Source organism: Gallus gallus, chromosome 2 (genome assembly GCF_016699485.2).
Source record: "Gallus gallus isolate bGalGal1 chromosome 2, bGalGal1.mat.broiler.GRCg7b, whole genome shotgun sequence".
NCBI classification, from domain to species: domain Eukaryota; kingdom Metazoa; phylum Chordata; class Aves; order Galliformes; family Phasianidae; genus Gallus; species Gallus gallus.
In genome coordinates this window covers 19,565,451-19,583,538 of record NC_052533.1, presented here as the reverse complement: position 1 = coordinate 19,583,538, position 18,088 = coordinate 19,565,451, and the positions used below count along the sequence as shown (strand labels likewise).

The 18,088-nt window shown below is 43.9% G+C and overlaps 1 protein-coding gene across 1 annotated transcript in view; it reads left to right on the top strand.

Moving 5' to 3' along the window:
* The first annotated feature begins 2,318 nt into the window (after positions 1-2,318).
* Positions 2,319-18,088, top strand: part of STAM (signal transducing adaptor molecule) — a 34,536-nt gene continuing 18,766 nt past the window's right edge. The window contains exons 1-2 of the mRNA XM_015282001.4: positions 2,319-2,524; positions 15,895-15,979. Coding sequence (XP_015137487.1) covers positions 2,485-2,524; positions 15,895-15,979 — 125 coding nt within the window. The 5' untranslated portion in view covers positions 2,319-2,484. The remainder of the gene's footprint in view (positions 2,525-15,894; positions 15,980-18,088) is intronic.

The window sequence follows — 18,088 nt, the reverse complement described above, 5'->3', positions numbered from 1 at the left end:
AGAAAATAATAGAAACATTTTGAACTACATGAAATAAAGGAAACTTAACACACCCTTCTTAATAGCATGCTCTTTATACTACTCACACAATAAGTGGTTTCCATGGCCATCTCTGTCTGAGAAGGCAAAGCCCAACTTCATGGAGGAGTGCTCTAACCATTGTTCATTACTGTGCAAGGAATAATGTTAGAGCCATGGGACAGAGGAAAGAGGAAGATGCAGTACAGTAACAAGTATTTGAAAGAGTCTTGCACTTCAGACTGTGTTCAACAGAAAAAAAGCAACAAGCAAAACAGATATAGAAACAAAACACCAGCTTTGGTGTTTTAGGTAGAAAGCCTTAAAATGCTCCCTTAGTATAGAGTACTTTTTTCAAGATGTTGACTGGTGTGTTGTCTGGAAATAAAGATGGGTCGGAATTCTTTCAGGCTGAAGAGAGTCTAAAGCTCAAGCTCCCCATAGCTCTCATGTTTGTTCTTACCATGGGACTACAGTGCCTGTTTTAAAAGGAATCTTACCATTCATTTTGAAACCTGTCACGGGAAAGGACAAAAAAAGGAGGGGATAAAACAGTCTCTGAAACATCTACCATATGTCTCCTGTGCACATAGTGCGGAATGATGAACAGTGAGGAGGTAAAGCCTCCTCTGAGGATATCTAGCAGATGTCATTAAACTGAGGCAGGATCTAAAAAGAGAATACTGAATTCCTTAGGAGTCTGTCCTAAGCAGCAGATCAATGCTGACCTGCAGCATGGGAAAAGAAGCAGAGCTTAAGATCCTGGAAAAAAATTTAAGGAAAATAAGTGCCTAATGAATGCAAATCCCTATGGGAAGAGGCTTGCTGTGTATTTTAATTGTCAAAAGTCTGCCTGATGCATGCAATTACATTCAATATTGAGCACAGTTAAGGCTATTGATTTCACTGAATATTTCTGCACTGCAAATATTAGCAGTACCTTTTTTAGCTTTCATTTGCAGACTTGTGGTGTGCCAATATTGCTTTCTGATGTCTATGACTCTTCCCTCTTCACACACAAATATTTGCCCGGTGTTTGGCTTAATTTGCTACCCAACTAGCCTACAGTAATTAAACAAGTCCTTCAGGATAATGAGTTTCATGTAACAGCAGGAATAGGCACAATGTGTCACATCCTATGAGTCAAATTCTTATCATGGGATAGATTTTATTGATGCCAACGAGGACATGAAGTGAAGAAGCAGGACGTGGCTGGGGAACAGAGATGGTGATCATAAGAAGTCGGGGAAAAAGCAATTCACTTCAGCAGAATGTAACCAGCTCTGCTTCATGTTGCAGCAGCCTCATCTCAAACACGGTGTGCAGGTTTGGGCACTGCAACATAAGGACAGAAGGATATTCAAGAGCCCAAGGGAGGGCTACAAAGATAGTAAAGGGTCTGGTGGGCAAGATGTGTGAGAAGCGGCGGAGGCCCCTATGGTTGCTCAGCCCAGAGCAGAGGAGCTGATGGGAGGCAGAGGAGCTGAGGGGCGGCCTCACGGCAACTGCAGCTCCACACAGGGAGTGGAGGGGCAGCGCTGAGCTCTGCTCTCTGTGACAGCGACAGGGCCCGAGGGAACGGCGTGGAGCTGTGCCAGGGGAGGGGCAGCTGGGGGTCAGGGGGAGGTTCTTCTCCAGAGGGCGATGGGCATGGAGCAGGCTGCCCAGGGCAGTGGGCACGGCCTCGAGGGAAGGAGTTCAAGGGGCGTTTGGACACCGCTCTCAGACGTAGGGTTTGGATTCTGAGTGGCCCTGTGTGGAGATGAGATTGGACTCGATGATGCTCGTGGGTCCCTTCCGACTCGGGACACCCCATGATTCTGTGATTCTGTAACCGTGGAGAGGCACACAGGCACTCTGCACACAAACACGTGCCGTGCTGTGAAATACTGTCACGATGACCCCTCACCTGTGCAATAGTGCCACTCATTTCCAAAGCACGATGGCATTAACAATGAAAACACTAATTCAGCCCGACGAAGCTCGGAACGTTTTCCACTGAGAGCAGGGCACGAACCCGACTTACGAAAAAATAAAACCAAATAAAACTCCCCTGAGTCCGCTTTTCCACCGAGCCGGACGCGTGTGGGGGAGGCAGGCGCCGGCACCCCCGGAGGGCAGCAGCAGAGAGACCCTGGGAGCCGCCCGCCGCGGCTGGGGGCCAGGCGCAGTCCGGTCCGCGGACAGAGCCCGAAGGGCGTCCCCCGTACGGGGCTCCACTCCCCCGGAGCCGCGTCGGAGTACAGCTGGGCGGGCCGGGCCGCTCCCGGGGGCGGTAGGGCCGGCCCCGGCTTCCCGGCATGCTGCGCGCGGCGGGCTGGCTCCGGAGCCCTGGGAGGCGGCGGCGGCGGCGGAGGCGAAGGCGACCCCGGCGGGAGGAGCAGCGGGAGCCGCCGCGGGCCCGTCGTTCGGTCGCCGCGCTGCCGGGAGCGGAGGGGTGGCCGCGCCGAGCCCCCGCGCCCCGCCATGCCGCTCTTCGCCACCAACCCCTTCGACCAGGATGTGGGTGAGTGGCTCCGCCGCGCCTGGCCTCCCCGGGGTAACCCCGTGCCCGGCCCCGCCGGCCGCTCTGCCCGGCCCTCCCTCCGCCGCACGGCCTCGCCTCCGGTGCGGACGGCTGACGGCGGGCGGCGGCGCGCCGGGCGGCTCCTGGCGGCTCCTGGCGGCGGGGCTCCGGCCTGGCCGCCCTGCTGCGGGCCCGGCCTGACGGCGGGGATGCTCCGCTCGGGGCCGGCCTGCTGGGCAGGGGCTGCGCTCGGGTCGGAGTCCTGGCGAAGGGATGAGGAGTAAAAGGTCCATCCGCAGCTGCTCCGCGGACAGGCGCGGTGCGTTCAGGGCTTTGAAATGAATTTTTGGAAGAGCTTTTTTTCCCCCTTTCATGTGCAACTTGATGTCCTGTGATCAGATTTCATCCCCGCCTTACTCGTTCCAAGGCCAGACTATTTGGAGAGGGAATATCAGTCTTCTACCTGAGAAAAATTGTGCTTGGTGCTCGTGAGGCCAAAACAGAGGTAAAATAACACGTAGGCAGTCGCAAAATCATTTTGCATATCTGATTTCTGGTTGTGTAACACAGCTTGTTGCCTACCTGCTGCTGACATCTGTCTTACAATGAGAGAGGGATCCTTTGGCTGGGAAACAGCATCTCCTAAAGTGACTTCTCATCTTTGGTTGAGCACCCCTCTTCTTTTCTTACAGTGTAACTGCCGCATAATGCTGTTTGCGTTTCTTGGAACAAATTTCTTTATTGGCTTTGTATTTGCTGCACCTTTCAACAGCAAATGTACCATTTGTTTCTTGATGTTTACCCAACGTTATAAGTCAGGGCTTCAGTTCAATTATTCCAGTTCTTTCAAAAAGCAACTCAGAGCCCTTTGGAAAGTCGGAATCTTTACTGGGGGAAGGATTAGTGAATAAACAAGGAGTGTGACACAAGTTCTTCACGTATGTTATCAAAAACTCTGAATGTGTTGTGTCTCAGTGAAGCATAGCTCACATTTCTTGCCACTTGGAATAATGAAGTGTGCCACAACCTTTTCTGGTGAGACTTCCCTTTAATTCATAATTTTCTTGACGGCAAAGTCAACGATTATTTATTTTGAGAAGTTGTAAATGTCTTTTCCTCATAATTTCACTGTCTTCTAATGTAACTTGGCATCTAGACATACGGAAGAGTTTGCACTGCTTGCCAGTTTTCTGTGGACCATTAGGGGATTGAAACATCAGTAATATCTGTGAGAATGATTGGAACTAATAAGATTAAAAGGTGATAGCTGGGGTTCGGCAAAGTGCCTGTTTTCTTATCTCTTAGGGCTGCTGTCTAGCAGTGGTGGAGATCAAGCTGCCTGAGTGGGTTTATAGAGAGCTGAGCCTGACGGTTGTATGTGTCAGCACTGTGTGTTCCATGGCGTGGAGCGGTAGCACCCAGATGTTAGGTCAGTGGGTTATTTGCTCTTTTCTGGGGGCGGAGAATGCCAGCGCCTTGCCTGCTGTGATTGACTCACATACTCTCCAGTAGATAGTATTCAGAAGCTGTGTTCTGTGCATGGTGTGAACGCAAATAATCGCTTCCAGATTGCTGCTGGAAGAACAGGCAGTGGGCAACAGGCTGATTTGCCTGCAGGCACTAAATGCAGCCTCTTTCTTATGGCCCCCTTGCACGGTGCCCTGAAGGAGCAGCGGGCTGTCGGGTGGGTGGCAGCATGCTTTGAGAGGCCTTCGGCCTTGATCCATCACGTAGCTGGGTTTGTGCCAAGAGGACGGGAACAGTGAAGTCTCCAGGAGAGCGTCCCCAGGGCCACCTTCCCCAAGGCCTCTTGGGAATGCGTTATTATCTGGATGAACTTCTTGGCAGGCTTCATCAGATAACGTCAGCTGTAGAGCAAGCTCTCATGTTCTCGGGAAACTTCCAAAAGTTGTCAAGCAGTAGTGTTATTTTTCATTTCTTTTCTCAGAAGGAAAGTTGAGTGCTCTGCTTTTGCTCTTTCTCAGCAAGAAAGTTTTCTTTTGAAAATCAGATTCCTGAAGCGGGAAGATAGTCTGAAGCTATTCTTAGTTTCATATGAAGTTGGACGTTGCTCTAGGGTAACTGTGAATTCTTGTCTACTGTTCAATACTGTGCAATAGTTGGAAATGATCTTGGAAATACTTTGGATGATGAATTGTAGTGAGCACATCTTGGACTAAATTGTCTTCTGTTATTTTGAGAAGCATAAGTGTCTCTAAGCTCAGGAGAGTTGTCTCTGTTTTTCTCTCCAGCCATCAGTATTTGCCTAACTCTGTTAGCATGCTCATGCTGTGGATCCTGGCCATCCAGAATAGCATGCCACTTGGAGTCAGCTTAGTGCTGAGATTTTGAGGGGTGCATCTCTTCTTTAAACGTGATCAGCAGAAGAATGTTAAGACTACTGTTAAAACATTATCTTAATCTGCCCGTAGATTTGAGGAGGTAGGCCATTGCTGTTCTCAAGGAGTCCTGATTTCTGCATGAAATCCAAATACTTCTGTTTTATCAACCTTCTTGTTACCATATTTAGGAATATTTCTACACAAAGGGATGCTAATGAATGGTGGCATAAGTTGGTGTGGATTTTTACAATCAGCTGTGGGAACGTTTGACAGTGCATCCATGTAAGGAATATAACACTGGATTATGAACAAAACAAAAACCCTTCAAGATACTGAACTGCTGAGGATACAGTTTAGAGACACTAATCCTCTGCATAGGGGTGTAGAATTAATGATGTTGTTATTAGTTTGATGGGAAGTCATATTTCATAACTTTAGTCTTAAAATCATCTGTGTGGGGTTGCAAGTTTATCTGTAAGTTTGACATAGGCAAGGTGGTGATGCTGTGTACTTTAAGAACCAAAGGACTGTCTGCTAATCTGTCCTGACAGGCTAATTAGTGAAATCAGGGTGGGTAGGCTGTGTTTGATGAAGAATTAACTATCGGAGCAGTTCTGAAGTGTTACTGAAATGCTGTCTCAAGAATAAAATCTGTAACTCTGCACCTATGTGTACTTAATTGTAACTTGATATCAGGCGTTGTAAAAGTAACCTGTGTTGTAGTCAGACAATTGGAAGAACTTCTCACTCTGTGCTCTAAGCTTATTGTTTTAACACATTTCTGCAGTTTTATGGGCTATAATAACAACTCAGAGTGTGTGTTTATAAAGTCAATTAAATAACTGATTAACTTTTGAAAGGCCATTTTGAATTTTTTTTTTCACAGTTGATCCATCATTCAGCAAATGTCCAGAACTCCAATGGAAGTAACTCTTGGATAATGTTTCTCCCTTATTTGCAGCAATAGATGGAGACACTTCTTGCATCTGCTTTGGATGTTAGTCTTGTTCTCATTGCAGTTGGTGTAATTATTTGAAGCATCACAAGAGTGGGAATAAAGGAAAGAATGAGGCTTTATGTTTACAGTAACAGGAAATTAAGCAGGTAGTTTGGTAATGTATCAGTTTGATAGCAATGATTTTTCACACATTTTCAACAATAGTGTTTAGTGACCATTTTATGCTTATAGCTCTTACAGAAATACATAACTCTTTTTAGAAATTTAATAATATGCTTGGATTTCGTATGAATGTTGCTGAGTATTATGCTAAGGTATGCGTATAGTTCAATGCAGTAGGATGTAAGAAATGCTTTGACTTCGAATCCCATTGTGCAATTTCTTGTAATAAAATACTCTTGCTCTGGTATACACGCAGTTATGTGTTTCTGTGAGCTGGGCTTCTCACTGTTTAGGACAGCTTTGGGTTTGCCAAAAGGAGGGAGATTTATTACAGAGGAGACTCTTGACCCTGGAGAACTGTGAAGAATGCAAGCTGTGAGTTAACGTACCTCTGGCTGCAAGGAAGGATGACTTCCAAGGTTTGGTTCAGTTTATTGTGAGACTGGCACTTTTTTTTTGCCCAAGTTGGCCAACTGCCTTTCTCAGCATTGTTTTAGGGAGAAGGATATTAACTGTGAGCTGAGCAGAAAGCTTGTGGAAAGGAGCTGTAGCCAGCACCCTTTCAGTCCTTCATAAATGTTTCCATAAAACAAGAATTTCTTGCTTCACTGTGTGATCTCAATGAAGAATGACAATGCAGACAGGATCCTGATAAAGTAAATATCTCTCCTATCTAATAGTTCTCCCAAATTCTTTTTCATGATCTCATTCTGAAAAGGAATCACCAGACTTGAGTTCAGCTGGGCAGATTTGAAGCCAACATCGTACATTCCTTTGTCAAAGGGGGTTTTGTAGACTGTACTTTACTGATAATTCTTTTTCTTTTCTCTCAGGGATGAGATGTCATTTTTAAGTGCTTCCTCTCATTTCAATGTGTGTTATAACATCAACATTTGGAGAAATCAGAGTAGTTCTCCAGCATGTGAAATCTGTTTCTCTATGATAAAAATAACACTCTATCTTTGACGTGGATGGTGATGGCCCTTGCTGATCTTCTTTCTGAAATGCTGCTTCTACTGTGGCTTAATTTGTGGGGAGCTGCAATAGATCCTGGCAGCACTTGTTTGTGTTACTGGCCTGTGATCCTCCTTGTGTATGGAGCTGTCATCATCTGTCTCATCTATCTTCGATGTGCTCACCTTCCTGCTCTGCTGTAATAGCTCTGGGTGAAAGGTTGTTTAAGTTCTGTGGATTTGTTACAGTTTGCAATAAAGTCACTAAATCACTTTTGCCCAGCTTGCTGGGCATTCTTAGCAGATCTTTAATCCCTTTATCTTTGTTCTGTCCAGCTCATTTTACTGAGCGATGTTTCTGGCTGGACTGCCTCTTTGACAGTGAAATCACACACAGTCCTCTGAAGGAATGAGCGAAGATGGCGTCCCAGCTGCTCTGCCCCTGCTGCTTGTTTGCCTCCAGTCAGCTGGTGCTGCTTTCATTGGATGCCTCCCAGAAGTGCTTCCAGGAGGACTTTTTGGGAGTACTGTAAATGGGAATGCAGTTATGTAGAAGAAATTGGCTAATCATAGAATAGCTTAGGTTGGAAGAGACCTTGAAGATCATCTAATTGCAACCGCCGTGCCATGGGCAGGGCTGCCACCCACCAGATCAGGCTGCCCAGGGCCTCATGCAGCCTAGCCTTGAACATTCCAGAGATGGGGCATCCACAGCTTCTCTGGGCAGCCCAGTCCATTGCCTCACTGTTCATGGAGTAAAAAAATTCCTCCTAACATCCAACTTAAGTCTCACTTCTTTTAGTTTAAAGCCATAAGGCCATCCCCTCTTGTCACCGTCAGACCATGCAAAAGGTCGGTCCCTTTCCTGCTTTTAGGTGCCCTTCAAGTGTTGGAAGGCCTGCTGCCACCCCTGTTGTTGCAGCCCGGGATATAGTTGGCCTTCTTGGCTGCAAGAGCACACTGCTGTCTTATGCACAGCTTTTCATCCACCAGAACCTCCAGGTCCTTCTCTGCAGGGCTGTTCTCTATGAGTTCTTTCCCCAGTCCATACTCATATCTGGAATTACCCCAACCCAGGTGGCTTCACTGAAGTTAACTGTGTGACAGGGAATTGTAGTTTCTGTGTACAAATGCACTCTCTGCTGGGGGTTTATTTTCAGTCTGGCTTAAATCAAAATGAGTTGGCCTTGTTTTTCTCTGTGGTTCTGTGTGTCTGGTTAATATAAAGAGGTGGTCATACAGGATGGTCAAACAAATGTGTCGGTCATTTTGACAGACAAAAAGAATGAAATTAATCACGTGACCTGGAATGATATGGGGACAGAATTACATGGCAGGTGACTGCCATTCACAATAAAAAAATGCAGTCAGTTTCATTTTTCTGGGACTTTAAATTACTGAAGAGGTTTGGTAGTTACCGATACGTGCTTACCATGTTTGGGAATTTTAGTATTTATATTTATATAGAGAGAGGGGAAATTATTTATTTAGCCTTGGGAAGGAAACAGGACTTTGAGTGAGACAATGGGAGAGAAGGCTGATGGGGAGTGCTGAATTTTGGGTCGCTTCCATGGTGTTTACATTGGTGTAACAGACTATTGAGGACTTTTCGTTCTGATGGAAACTGATAGTAATTTTCCTGGGTAAGTGAAGGCTGCCTTTAGCCACCCTTTTCTTTGTAACTTCACTAAGAACTTCAGTATCTCATTTCAGAGGTACGTGACAGGGGGAGGGCAGTTATGTCCATGGATGGAGTAAGTAAATACCAACTAGAATGGCTCAACATCCTGGTTTAATAGAATAGTCTTTGAATTTTTACTCACATTTGTTCTAACTGCTTCAAATAACGTAGATTTTAAATGTTGGTTTCAGGGGAAGTTCTGAGATTGTTTTAACATCTTTGAGAGCATGTAGCAGAAAACAAATAGGTCAATTGTAATATTGGAATGCTTTAATATCAGTGAAAGCTGAACTTCAGGTAACTTAAACGTGCAGTGTAACATGGTGTTGGTGGTGGGTAGTCTTGCAAAGCTCTGGCCGGGCAGCATGGTGCTGTTCAGGTGCAGAACTGTCAGAGAATGCAGGCGACTTGCTGATACTTGCATGGCAGGTCTGGTGGGATGTGGCAATGTGCGTGTTGCTCTTGCTGGCGCCTGAGCATAAGGGGAGCTCCAGGTGGAATCACAGCATAAATATTTTTGCATTGCTTATATATTTTTTTAAACAATGTACAAAATCAGAGGAGAAAGCAATTCTGTGGGTGCTTCAAGTCTTTGCATTTGTGTAAATCAGAGGGAAATACTGCCTCAGCAAAGTGGCTGAGGTATTTTTTGGTATATATTCACGTGCCTCTAATTATACAGTTATCCTTGCAGAAATGGTTAAATATAAACAAAAAAAAAGAGAAAAAAAAAAAGACTGAATATTCTCAGTGTCATTGATTTTTACACAAAAGGTGTGCCTTATCTCATGGGTGGCCAACCTTTTGGCTTGCCTGGGCTGCATTGGGCAAACAGGCTGCATGTAAAATAAATAATAAAGTTGGAGTATGTAAGTAACAACTTTTTCAAGATGTATTTTTTTTACTAAAAAACAAACAAACAAAACAAAAAAAAACCAGAATACCACTGGGGTGTTTGACTCTGTGAAACTTTGGTGTGAAACTAATGCATCAGGCTGGTTTGATGGCAGTGTTTGCCATTCCAAGTGCATCCTCAAGGTGTTCATCAGAAATTTTTGATGAAATATTACTCTTCCTGTGCTTCATCCTTGACAGTAGTTATTCACCTCGCTGCTTTTTGGCAGTACACACATTTGGGAATAAGACGTGACTGTAAAGTGAGGGATATTTTTCTCTGGTAAGAGAGGGTTCATAGAAGTTTGATGAAGAAGCATGACCAAATTTGTGTTTGAGTTGAATGCCTAATTGCATTTCTATGCATTCCACTTGAAAATTTGCAGGTAATTTATTTATGTCAACCTGAAAATGGGGTCACAAATACACAGAGAAAAAGATTATTTATTTATTTATTTTGAAATCTTGAAATCTATTCTCAAATTCCTTTATCAAAACAGAGTGTGGCTGCATATTTTCCATTGTTCACTGGACCATGTTTAGCCACTGTATCAAAATGCATGAAATTACTTGCTGTAATTTCAGCCAGCCATAATTTAAGTTGCATTTCAAACTCTTATGGTTTGAAACATAGCACGGATAAGCTGATTTTCACCTTGAAGATGCATGTTTAACTCATTTTAATGAATGGTAAAATCCACCAAAAATGCTGAATGTGTGAGCTGTTTATCTTCGTGTCCTGGCACAGATTTTCCTTCTGATTCCATAAAGGACTGGATTTCACTTTGCAGATCATAAAGTCTTCGTAGCATTTTGCCCCAACTTAGGCTCCTTCCTTCAGAAAAGTGAATGATGACCCAGTAGTCAGCATGCATATTTTTAAGTTGCTTCTAGAACTGGCGATGACTCTGTCCCTTGGACTTTATGAAATTGACAGCTTTGATGATGATTTACATGACATTATCCATTTTTAAAGCTTTCGCACGTAAGTTTTCTTGATGTCTGATGAAGTGATATTTCATCAGACCTGAATTGCTGGTGGTAAACGCATCATCTTCCATTAATTTTATAAGTACCTCTGTTTTACCAGTCATCTTCAGGGCACCATCAGTAGCTATACCAGGTATGACAATGGTTAAAGAAAATTGCTCTCACGTATTTTTTTTAATCAACCCTCAGTCTACTGCTCAAAAACTGTCTGGATTCACCTGTGAGGGACACACAAAAGTGCATGAACACCAAAGCTTCCTTTTAAAAATGAAATAAGAATACAGCACCTTAAAAAAAAATGCAGCAAAACAAATAAACCAGAAAAAAAACAAAACCCCAACCCAAACCCTCTTCGCTACTGTTGTATACTCTGCAAAGCACAAGCATTTTGTAAGTAAACCTTTGCAGGTTAGGCTGTAGGACTGAAACATTCTTCTGAATTGCATTTTGGTGGCTGGCATTTCTTCCCATGCACCCACCTTTGTTTGTGTAGGAGGCGGAGCACTAAAAAGACTGAGACAAATCATGTTGATGCTGAATAGACAGCTTAGTGTCTTGTTGTCCAGGGTTCCTGGAAACAACAAGTGTTTTTTGACCATTTACATCCCTACACAGCATGGCCTGTTAGATTTTCTGTTAAAAACCAACATTGAATAGGTTTCTCCTTTATATCTATCTATCTATCTATATATGTAAAATACTATATACCTGTATTTTTTGAAAGGCACAGATAAGGTGTCTTAATAAGGGGCAAGGAAGGTCAAATTCAAGGCAGCTTTCAGGAGGCACGGGTTAAGCAAACAAAGAAAAACCTACCCTTTATTTTTTTTAGCTTTCAAGCTTTCCGTTTTTCAATTGGAAGAACAGCCATTGAAGTTCAGTGCAAGAGCCCATACGCCCTCACCACAACTGATGTTGTAAGTAGGGTAACACAACGGATGTGTATCTTGCTGTCCCAGCTTCTGATCTACAGGTGTGACGCTCATCTGAGCTCTGGTACAGTGTTTCAGAAGGGGTAGGCAGGATTTATACTTAGGAGTGGTGTTTTCCTTAGAAGGCAGATATTGTTCAGAGGTTTGGTTTATTTGGGAAGGGTTCCAGAGAATGATAGAAGATGCATTTGGAAGTATGATTTACTCATAGTGATTTCATTTGAAGGCCGCCATGTTCTAGAACTAGAATGTCCTGGGAATTTTTGACGATACAGTTATAGCTGAGATTTCTATCAAAAGAAAGGCATTTTTCTTCTGAACACTGAAGTTGACGTGGTTACCTTTTTGTGGTTGAAGATGGAATTGCACTCCCTTGGCATAGAATCATAGAATTACTCAGGTTGGAAAGGACCTCAAAGATCATCAAGTCCAACTTCAGCCTAGCCATAGTACCCTAACTCTAACAACCCTCCGCTAAATCATATCTCTGAGCACCACATCCAAACAGCTCTTAAACACATCCAGGGATGGTGACTCAACCACCTCCCTGGGGAGCCTATTCCAGTGTTTAACCACCCTTTCTGTAAAGAAGTGTTTCCTAACGTGCCACGGCAAGTTCAGGTTGGACAACTTGAGGCCATTTCCCCTTGTCTTGTCACCTGTCACCAGTGAGAAGAAACCTATCCTGCTCTCACTGCAAACACCTTTAAGGTTGGAAGAGAGTAATAAGGTCTCCCTTCAGCCTCCTCTTCCCCAGACTAAACAGCCCCAGCTCGCTCAGCGTCTCCTCATAGGGCTGATTTTCCAAGCCCTTCACTAGCCTCGTTGCCCTTCTCTGGACCTGCTCCAGTACCTCCATGTCCTTCTTGTACTGAGGTGCCCAAAACTGAACACAGTACTCGAGCTGAGGCCTCACCAATGCCAAGTACAGGGGCAGGATGACTTCCCTAGTCCTGCTCACCACACCGTTCCTGATACAAGCCAGGATGCCATTGGCCTTCTTGGCCACCTGGGCACACTGCTGGCTCATATTCAGCCGACTGTCCAACAGTACACCAAGGTCCCTTTCCATCAGGCAGCTTTCCAGCCACACCTCTGCTGGCATGCCAGCTCTTATGGGTACAGGAGAAACACAAAGGGATAAGACTGGTGGTTCCACAGTCTGTGCCTTGCAAAGTGGCTGAAAAATGCGATGTGTTGTATTTGTGTTGCAGTGTTAATTCATAGGCCTTGCCTATGCTAGAAAAAAAAAACCTCCTATGCTCTGGTGTATTAGTGATACAGCTTTGTGGGAGAGCTGCTCTGGGATGCTAGGGACAGGGTATGGTAACGTATGCCTCTGGGTCATGGAGTTCTGTTTTTCTTTGTGTTTGAAATGCAGTCAGTGAGTTTTAAAGAACTCTGATTTCATGAAGGAGCCAGTGCTGTCTTTAAGGGTTGTTTCAGTGCAGTCTGAAGCGTTACCTGATCTTCCCTGGCAGGCAGTCATTGGGTAAGGTTTTAGCAGTGAGGTGTGTGTGGGGGGTCTGAGGTAAGCACTGGTATTGCAATGACAGAATTATTTTTGATCAGAGAAGGGAGGATGAAAAACATTTTGAGTTCAGGTTCCACCTCCTGTGTGAAGCTACCACAAGAGTTCAGGTACAAGTCTCTGTGCTGCCTTCCCTGTCACTGAGATAGTGATGTGCCAGTGGTACCAGCCGGTGGGCAGGGTGCCACCTGTCAGCTGGAGTGTGCAAATGCTGAGTGAGTGCAGGGAGTTTTGGCTGCAGGTGTGTGCCTTGTGTCAGAGAAGAGCATTACGTGGTAACTGTGTAAGTAATCGAACTTAAACAGCTCTTAGTTGTAATTTTGTCTCTGAAACATTGATGCAACACAGGAATTTCCTCCAAGCATCCCTGCTGCTCCTGTTCCTGGGGTGGGGAAAGGTGACAGCCATGCACTAATGCTCAGAGAGTGGCTTTTTTGTGTCAGTCTAGCTCAGCTTGGGCACTGCGAGTGTCTTATTATTAACTTTTATCCAAGGGAAGTAATAGGTGCTTATTACTAGAGAAGACAGAAAGTACTCAGTGACACTGGCTTCCAGGCTGGCATGTGGTAAGGAACCTCTTAGTGTCTGGTGATGGAGACATTGCAGCAATGGGCGGTTTTTAGGCAATCATAGGATGAGAATATCCTGAGTTGGAAAGAACGTGTAAGGATCATCGAATCCAACTCCTGGCTTCACACAGGACCACCCAGAAATCAGACCATATGTCACGTCTGAGGGTATTGTCCAAATGCTTCTTGAACTCCTGCAGCTGGGTGCCATGACTGCTGCCCCACGGAGCCCAATTACCTGACCAGATAGAATTCAACTTTCAAGAAATGATGTAGCTGTGATAATAAACCTGTAACTGTATTTGTGGATACACCTGCAAAATATTCTCATTGAGAATTAGAGTGAAGGTCATAACTTGTGAGGTTGGTATGAACTAGGGATGTCATCAATCACCATCATGTCTGTAGTTTTAGCCAAACTGCTTACATCAGCATAAAAAAGAGCTTGGTGTTGTTTTAAAACTCAAAGCATGCATTATTTTTCTTGACGGTTTGCCGTGCTGTTTCTCTATGGTGACGCTGTGTAAAGAGAAGAATTACTTCTTGCCAGAAGTACAGACAGTATTACGCACAGCATAGGAGCCTGAAGTTTCCACCCTGTTGAATTCCTCAGCTCTGTGGCTGCTGAAGCATAGCACGGTGCGAGGCTACAAAGCCCTGAGCCTGGCTGGAGCCAGGGGCTCTGCAGGGTGCTCTGTAGGCACGGAGTGGAGCTGGTCCAGCTCCAGCAGGACTGGCAGCGGGCTGCAACAGGAGCCCTGGAACTGAGCTGCCTCTGCAGCTGATCTGTGGTATGGGTCGTGCTGAACAACAGTTGCAGGGAATGCATCGCAGGCACAGCAGCTCAGGTGCAACTCTGCTTGGGCTCAGTGTTTTGTGTAAAGTATCTTCAACTACAGAATATAAATCTGGAGGAACAGAACAATGTTTGTTGTCGTAGGCAGGCTACAATCTCATTGCTCCGTTCTCATGTTTTTGGCATTTTTAGTTTGTATACTGACTGCATTGTGTTTCCTTTATGAGCAAGGTTTAAAAATGGAGGCATTTCTCTGGCTGTTGGCTCTGCTAACCCTAAGCATGATTTGGAACAATAGTGGACTGAAAGCAAAATAAAATGCTTGTCTTCTTAGTGCCAGATGTTGTCATAGCATCTATCCAGAGTTTTTCTCTTCTCCGTCGTCTTGCAAATGCTAGTTTGGATTAATTAATCTTTCCTGACAGTGAAGTTTCTACAGGAAATCTTTCCTTCCTTTTTAAAACTAAACACACTGGGAAGGATTGTACTCATTGCTGAGGCATGTTTTGCAGACTGAGGTGAGTATTAGATGAAGCAGGTATAGGTTATAGTTCTGTGCCCATCATTCCTTCCATCTCTTCTCCAAAAGAGTGGTCAGGCACTGGAACGGACTACCCAGGGAGGTGGTGGAGTCACTGTCTCTGGGGGTGCTCAAGAAGCATTTAGATACTGTACTAAGGGACGTGGTTTAGTGGGAAATAGTGGTGGTGGGTGGGTGGTTGGGCTGGGTGATCTTGGACGTCTTTTCCAACCTTGGTGATTCTGTTTGAAAATAGCCTTCTGGTCTCCAGCCCTGACCTGCACTATCAATTTTTAGATACCACTCCATCCAGCTGCAGTTTAAACCTCAGTTTTCTTTATCACTTTTATTTATTGTTACCCTCTGTGTACCTAAGCTTTTCTGGGGGAAAACAGGGAGGGAGTCTGTTTTTCCTTCTGTGTTTTGTTTTCCACCTATCTTTATTTCTTCACTCTTCAGGAGGGACTGTTCTTGTCCTGTTCAGAAGATTTGGACGAAAAGGTCTCAGTGGATTTTATCTGATTAGCTTTGTAACTAAAAAGTGGAATATGTCATGCAAAGCAGAGATAATAACGAGGAGATAATAATCACCAACCTTTCAATGAGTTATTGAAGCCTCTTTGCTGAGAAAGGAGGAAAGACATAGAAAGGAAATGTATGATGCAGCAACTTATTGTCTGAGGATGGGGTAAATTCTGGCTGCAAACAGGAACTACTGCTTCGGGTATTCATATGATCTTAAACTTACATTTCCAAATGAAGAAAAAAAATAAATCTGTTGATAGTTGATATACTTCTAGATACACATTTATTATTTGGAAAAAAAACAAGTATATATTTGCTTGTCAGTTTAACTTCGCAGCTGCAAATGAGCATTTGAAAGGTAAAAATATTTAGTTGCCACAGTTATATGAATGTATTAAAAATACAATGTCATATGCTTAGTTGTATACAGAAATAGCATTACAACATCTTTACTGTCAGTTTTGTTAAATTATTATGTTTGTATTTTGATTTATTACGTTTGTATTTTGTTCATTAGAGAAAGCAACCAGTGAGATGAACACTGCAGAGGACTGGGGCCTCATCTTAGACATTTGTGATAAAGTTGGACAGTCACGCACAGGGTAAGTGATTTTAGAAACTGTCCCCCACAAACGTTGTTAATTTTGTTATTTCAATCTTATACTCAGATGAGAAGAATGAAAATTCTGACTTGTTTAGACTTTTGAAGCAGCTCAGTTTAATTTACTTTATGTACTTACTGGAGTAGATTTACTACAGTGAAAGGAAAGTATGGATTTTCTGCCCAAATATTTTACAGTTCTTTCCTTGTCTCTTAAAATCAGGAATTGCAAACAGCAATTTTTCATCAGTGTAATAGAATAAACAAGCTGATACGTTTTGTCAGTGTCACTGTAAATCCAGCAGACATCATCAGGGTTTTTTCTTGTACAATCGTAATCTGGGTTTGAAGTGACCTCCAGAGGTCATCTAGTCCAACCCCCCTACTTGAAACAGATTTAATTAGATCAGGTTGCTCAGGACTGTGCCGAGTCTTGAATGCCTCCAAGGACAGAGTTTCTACAACCTCTGTGGGCAATCCATTTCAGTATTTAACTACCCTCACAGTAAGCAAGTAAATAAATGAATGATTCTACTGTATGATTGCAATTTCCCTTGTACCAGCTTGTTTGTTGTGTCTTACCCCATGACTGCAGTTCTAACAAGAATCTGATTTCATCAGCGTTCTCTGCTTCAGTAGATGTATAAAGCAGTAAGGTCTGCTTTTACCCTGCCTTTCTAAAAACTGAACCCATATGTTGGTGTCTTTTTGTATGTGACTCTCCTCTGGCCATCTTGATAGCCCTCTTGCCATCTTGATGACTTGCTGCGATGTGTCAGCATCCTTCTTGTATGGGAGAACACAAAATTGAGCAAAGTCCCAGCACAGTCTTACAAGTGCTGTACAGATAGGATGGAATACTCCCCTGGCCCTGCTGGCTGTGCTGTCATTACTACGGCCTGTGATTTGTTTGGTCGTCTTTGCTGCCGAGCTACACTCCTATCACCCATTGGGTCCTGCCAAGCCTTCCTGTGGAGCTGCTCTTTGGGCAGTCAGCTCCTGGCTTGTGCTGGTGCAGTCCACTCCAGATGCAATTCCTTGCCTTTCACTTGTTGAATTTAATGAAGTTCTGGTTTGCCCGTTCTCCTTACTGTCCATATCCCTCTAGTAGCCCCGGTCTCTGGTATATCGGCTGCTTCCTCCAGCATACTGTTGTCAGGAAAGATGCCTCCTGTCATCTAGGTCGTTACTGAAGACATTTAGCAGCACCAGTCCCAGGAATTCCCTGAGGGACACCACGAGTTACTGCCCACCAGCTGGGATTTGCACACTGCTGACAACTCTGTGAGCTCAGCAGCCCAGCCAGTTTTCCACCCACCTTATCATCCTTTTCTCCAGCCAGTATTTCACCTGTTGGTGATAAGGAGAACTGTACGGGACTGCGTCAACACTTGATTGAAACTGAAGTTTAAAGCATCCTCTGCCTCTCCTTATACTCACCACCAGTGTCTTTGTACAGTGAGCAGTGAGGATGTGTGTTTCTCCCCCTTGCTTTGAGAAACTATTTTCTGACATCAGGGCTTTAAGAAATGTTCATTTAAAAAAATGTGATTAAATGAAATGCACCTTTAATGCGGACTATTAATGCTTCCATTAGTGATGCTTTAATGAACTCTCTCAGAGACTTTATGCAAGCTTTCATATTTTTTTTAGTACACGAAGAGTTAAAGTATAATTTGAAATAGCAAGTGAAAAATATGTTTTAAAGATCTATATTTTGATATATCTGTAGTGTTTTTATTCAGTGATGTGTTAGACTTTGGACATTTTGAAAAGACATTTTCCTCAAGCATTCCCTGTAACGATTCAGGTAAGGAAGAGGTTCAAAAAGTGAGCTATGCCACTGGTGCTGTTTCAGAGGACAGGTCCACAAATTAACTTGTTCCTTGGGATTAAGGTGGTGTCTAGAGGAGTATTTATGAATAACATGGTATATTGAGACTTCTGTGCTGTTGTGTGGAACTCCAGTAAAAATTAAAACTGGTAAGTCATTAATGTTTTGTGTTGTTCTCTGTATGTGAAATGTACTTCTATTCCATCTATGTTGATGCTGAGTCTGTAACAACAACAGTGCTATTGGAGGCCTCAGTATTCTATTTCCCCGCTTTTG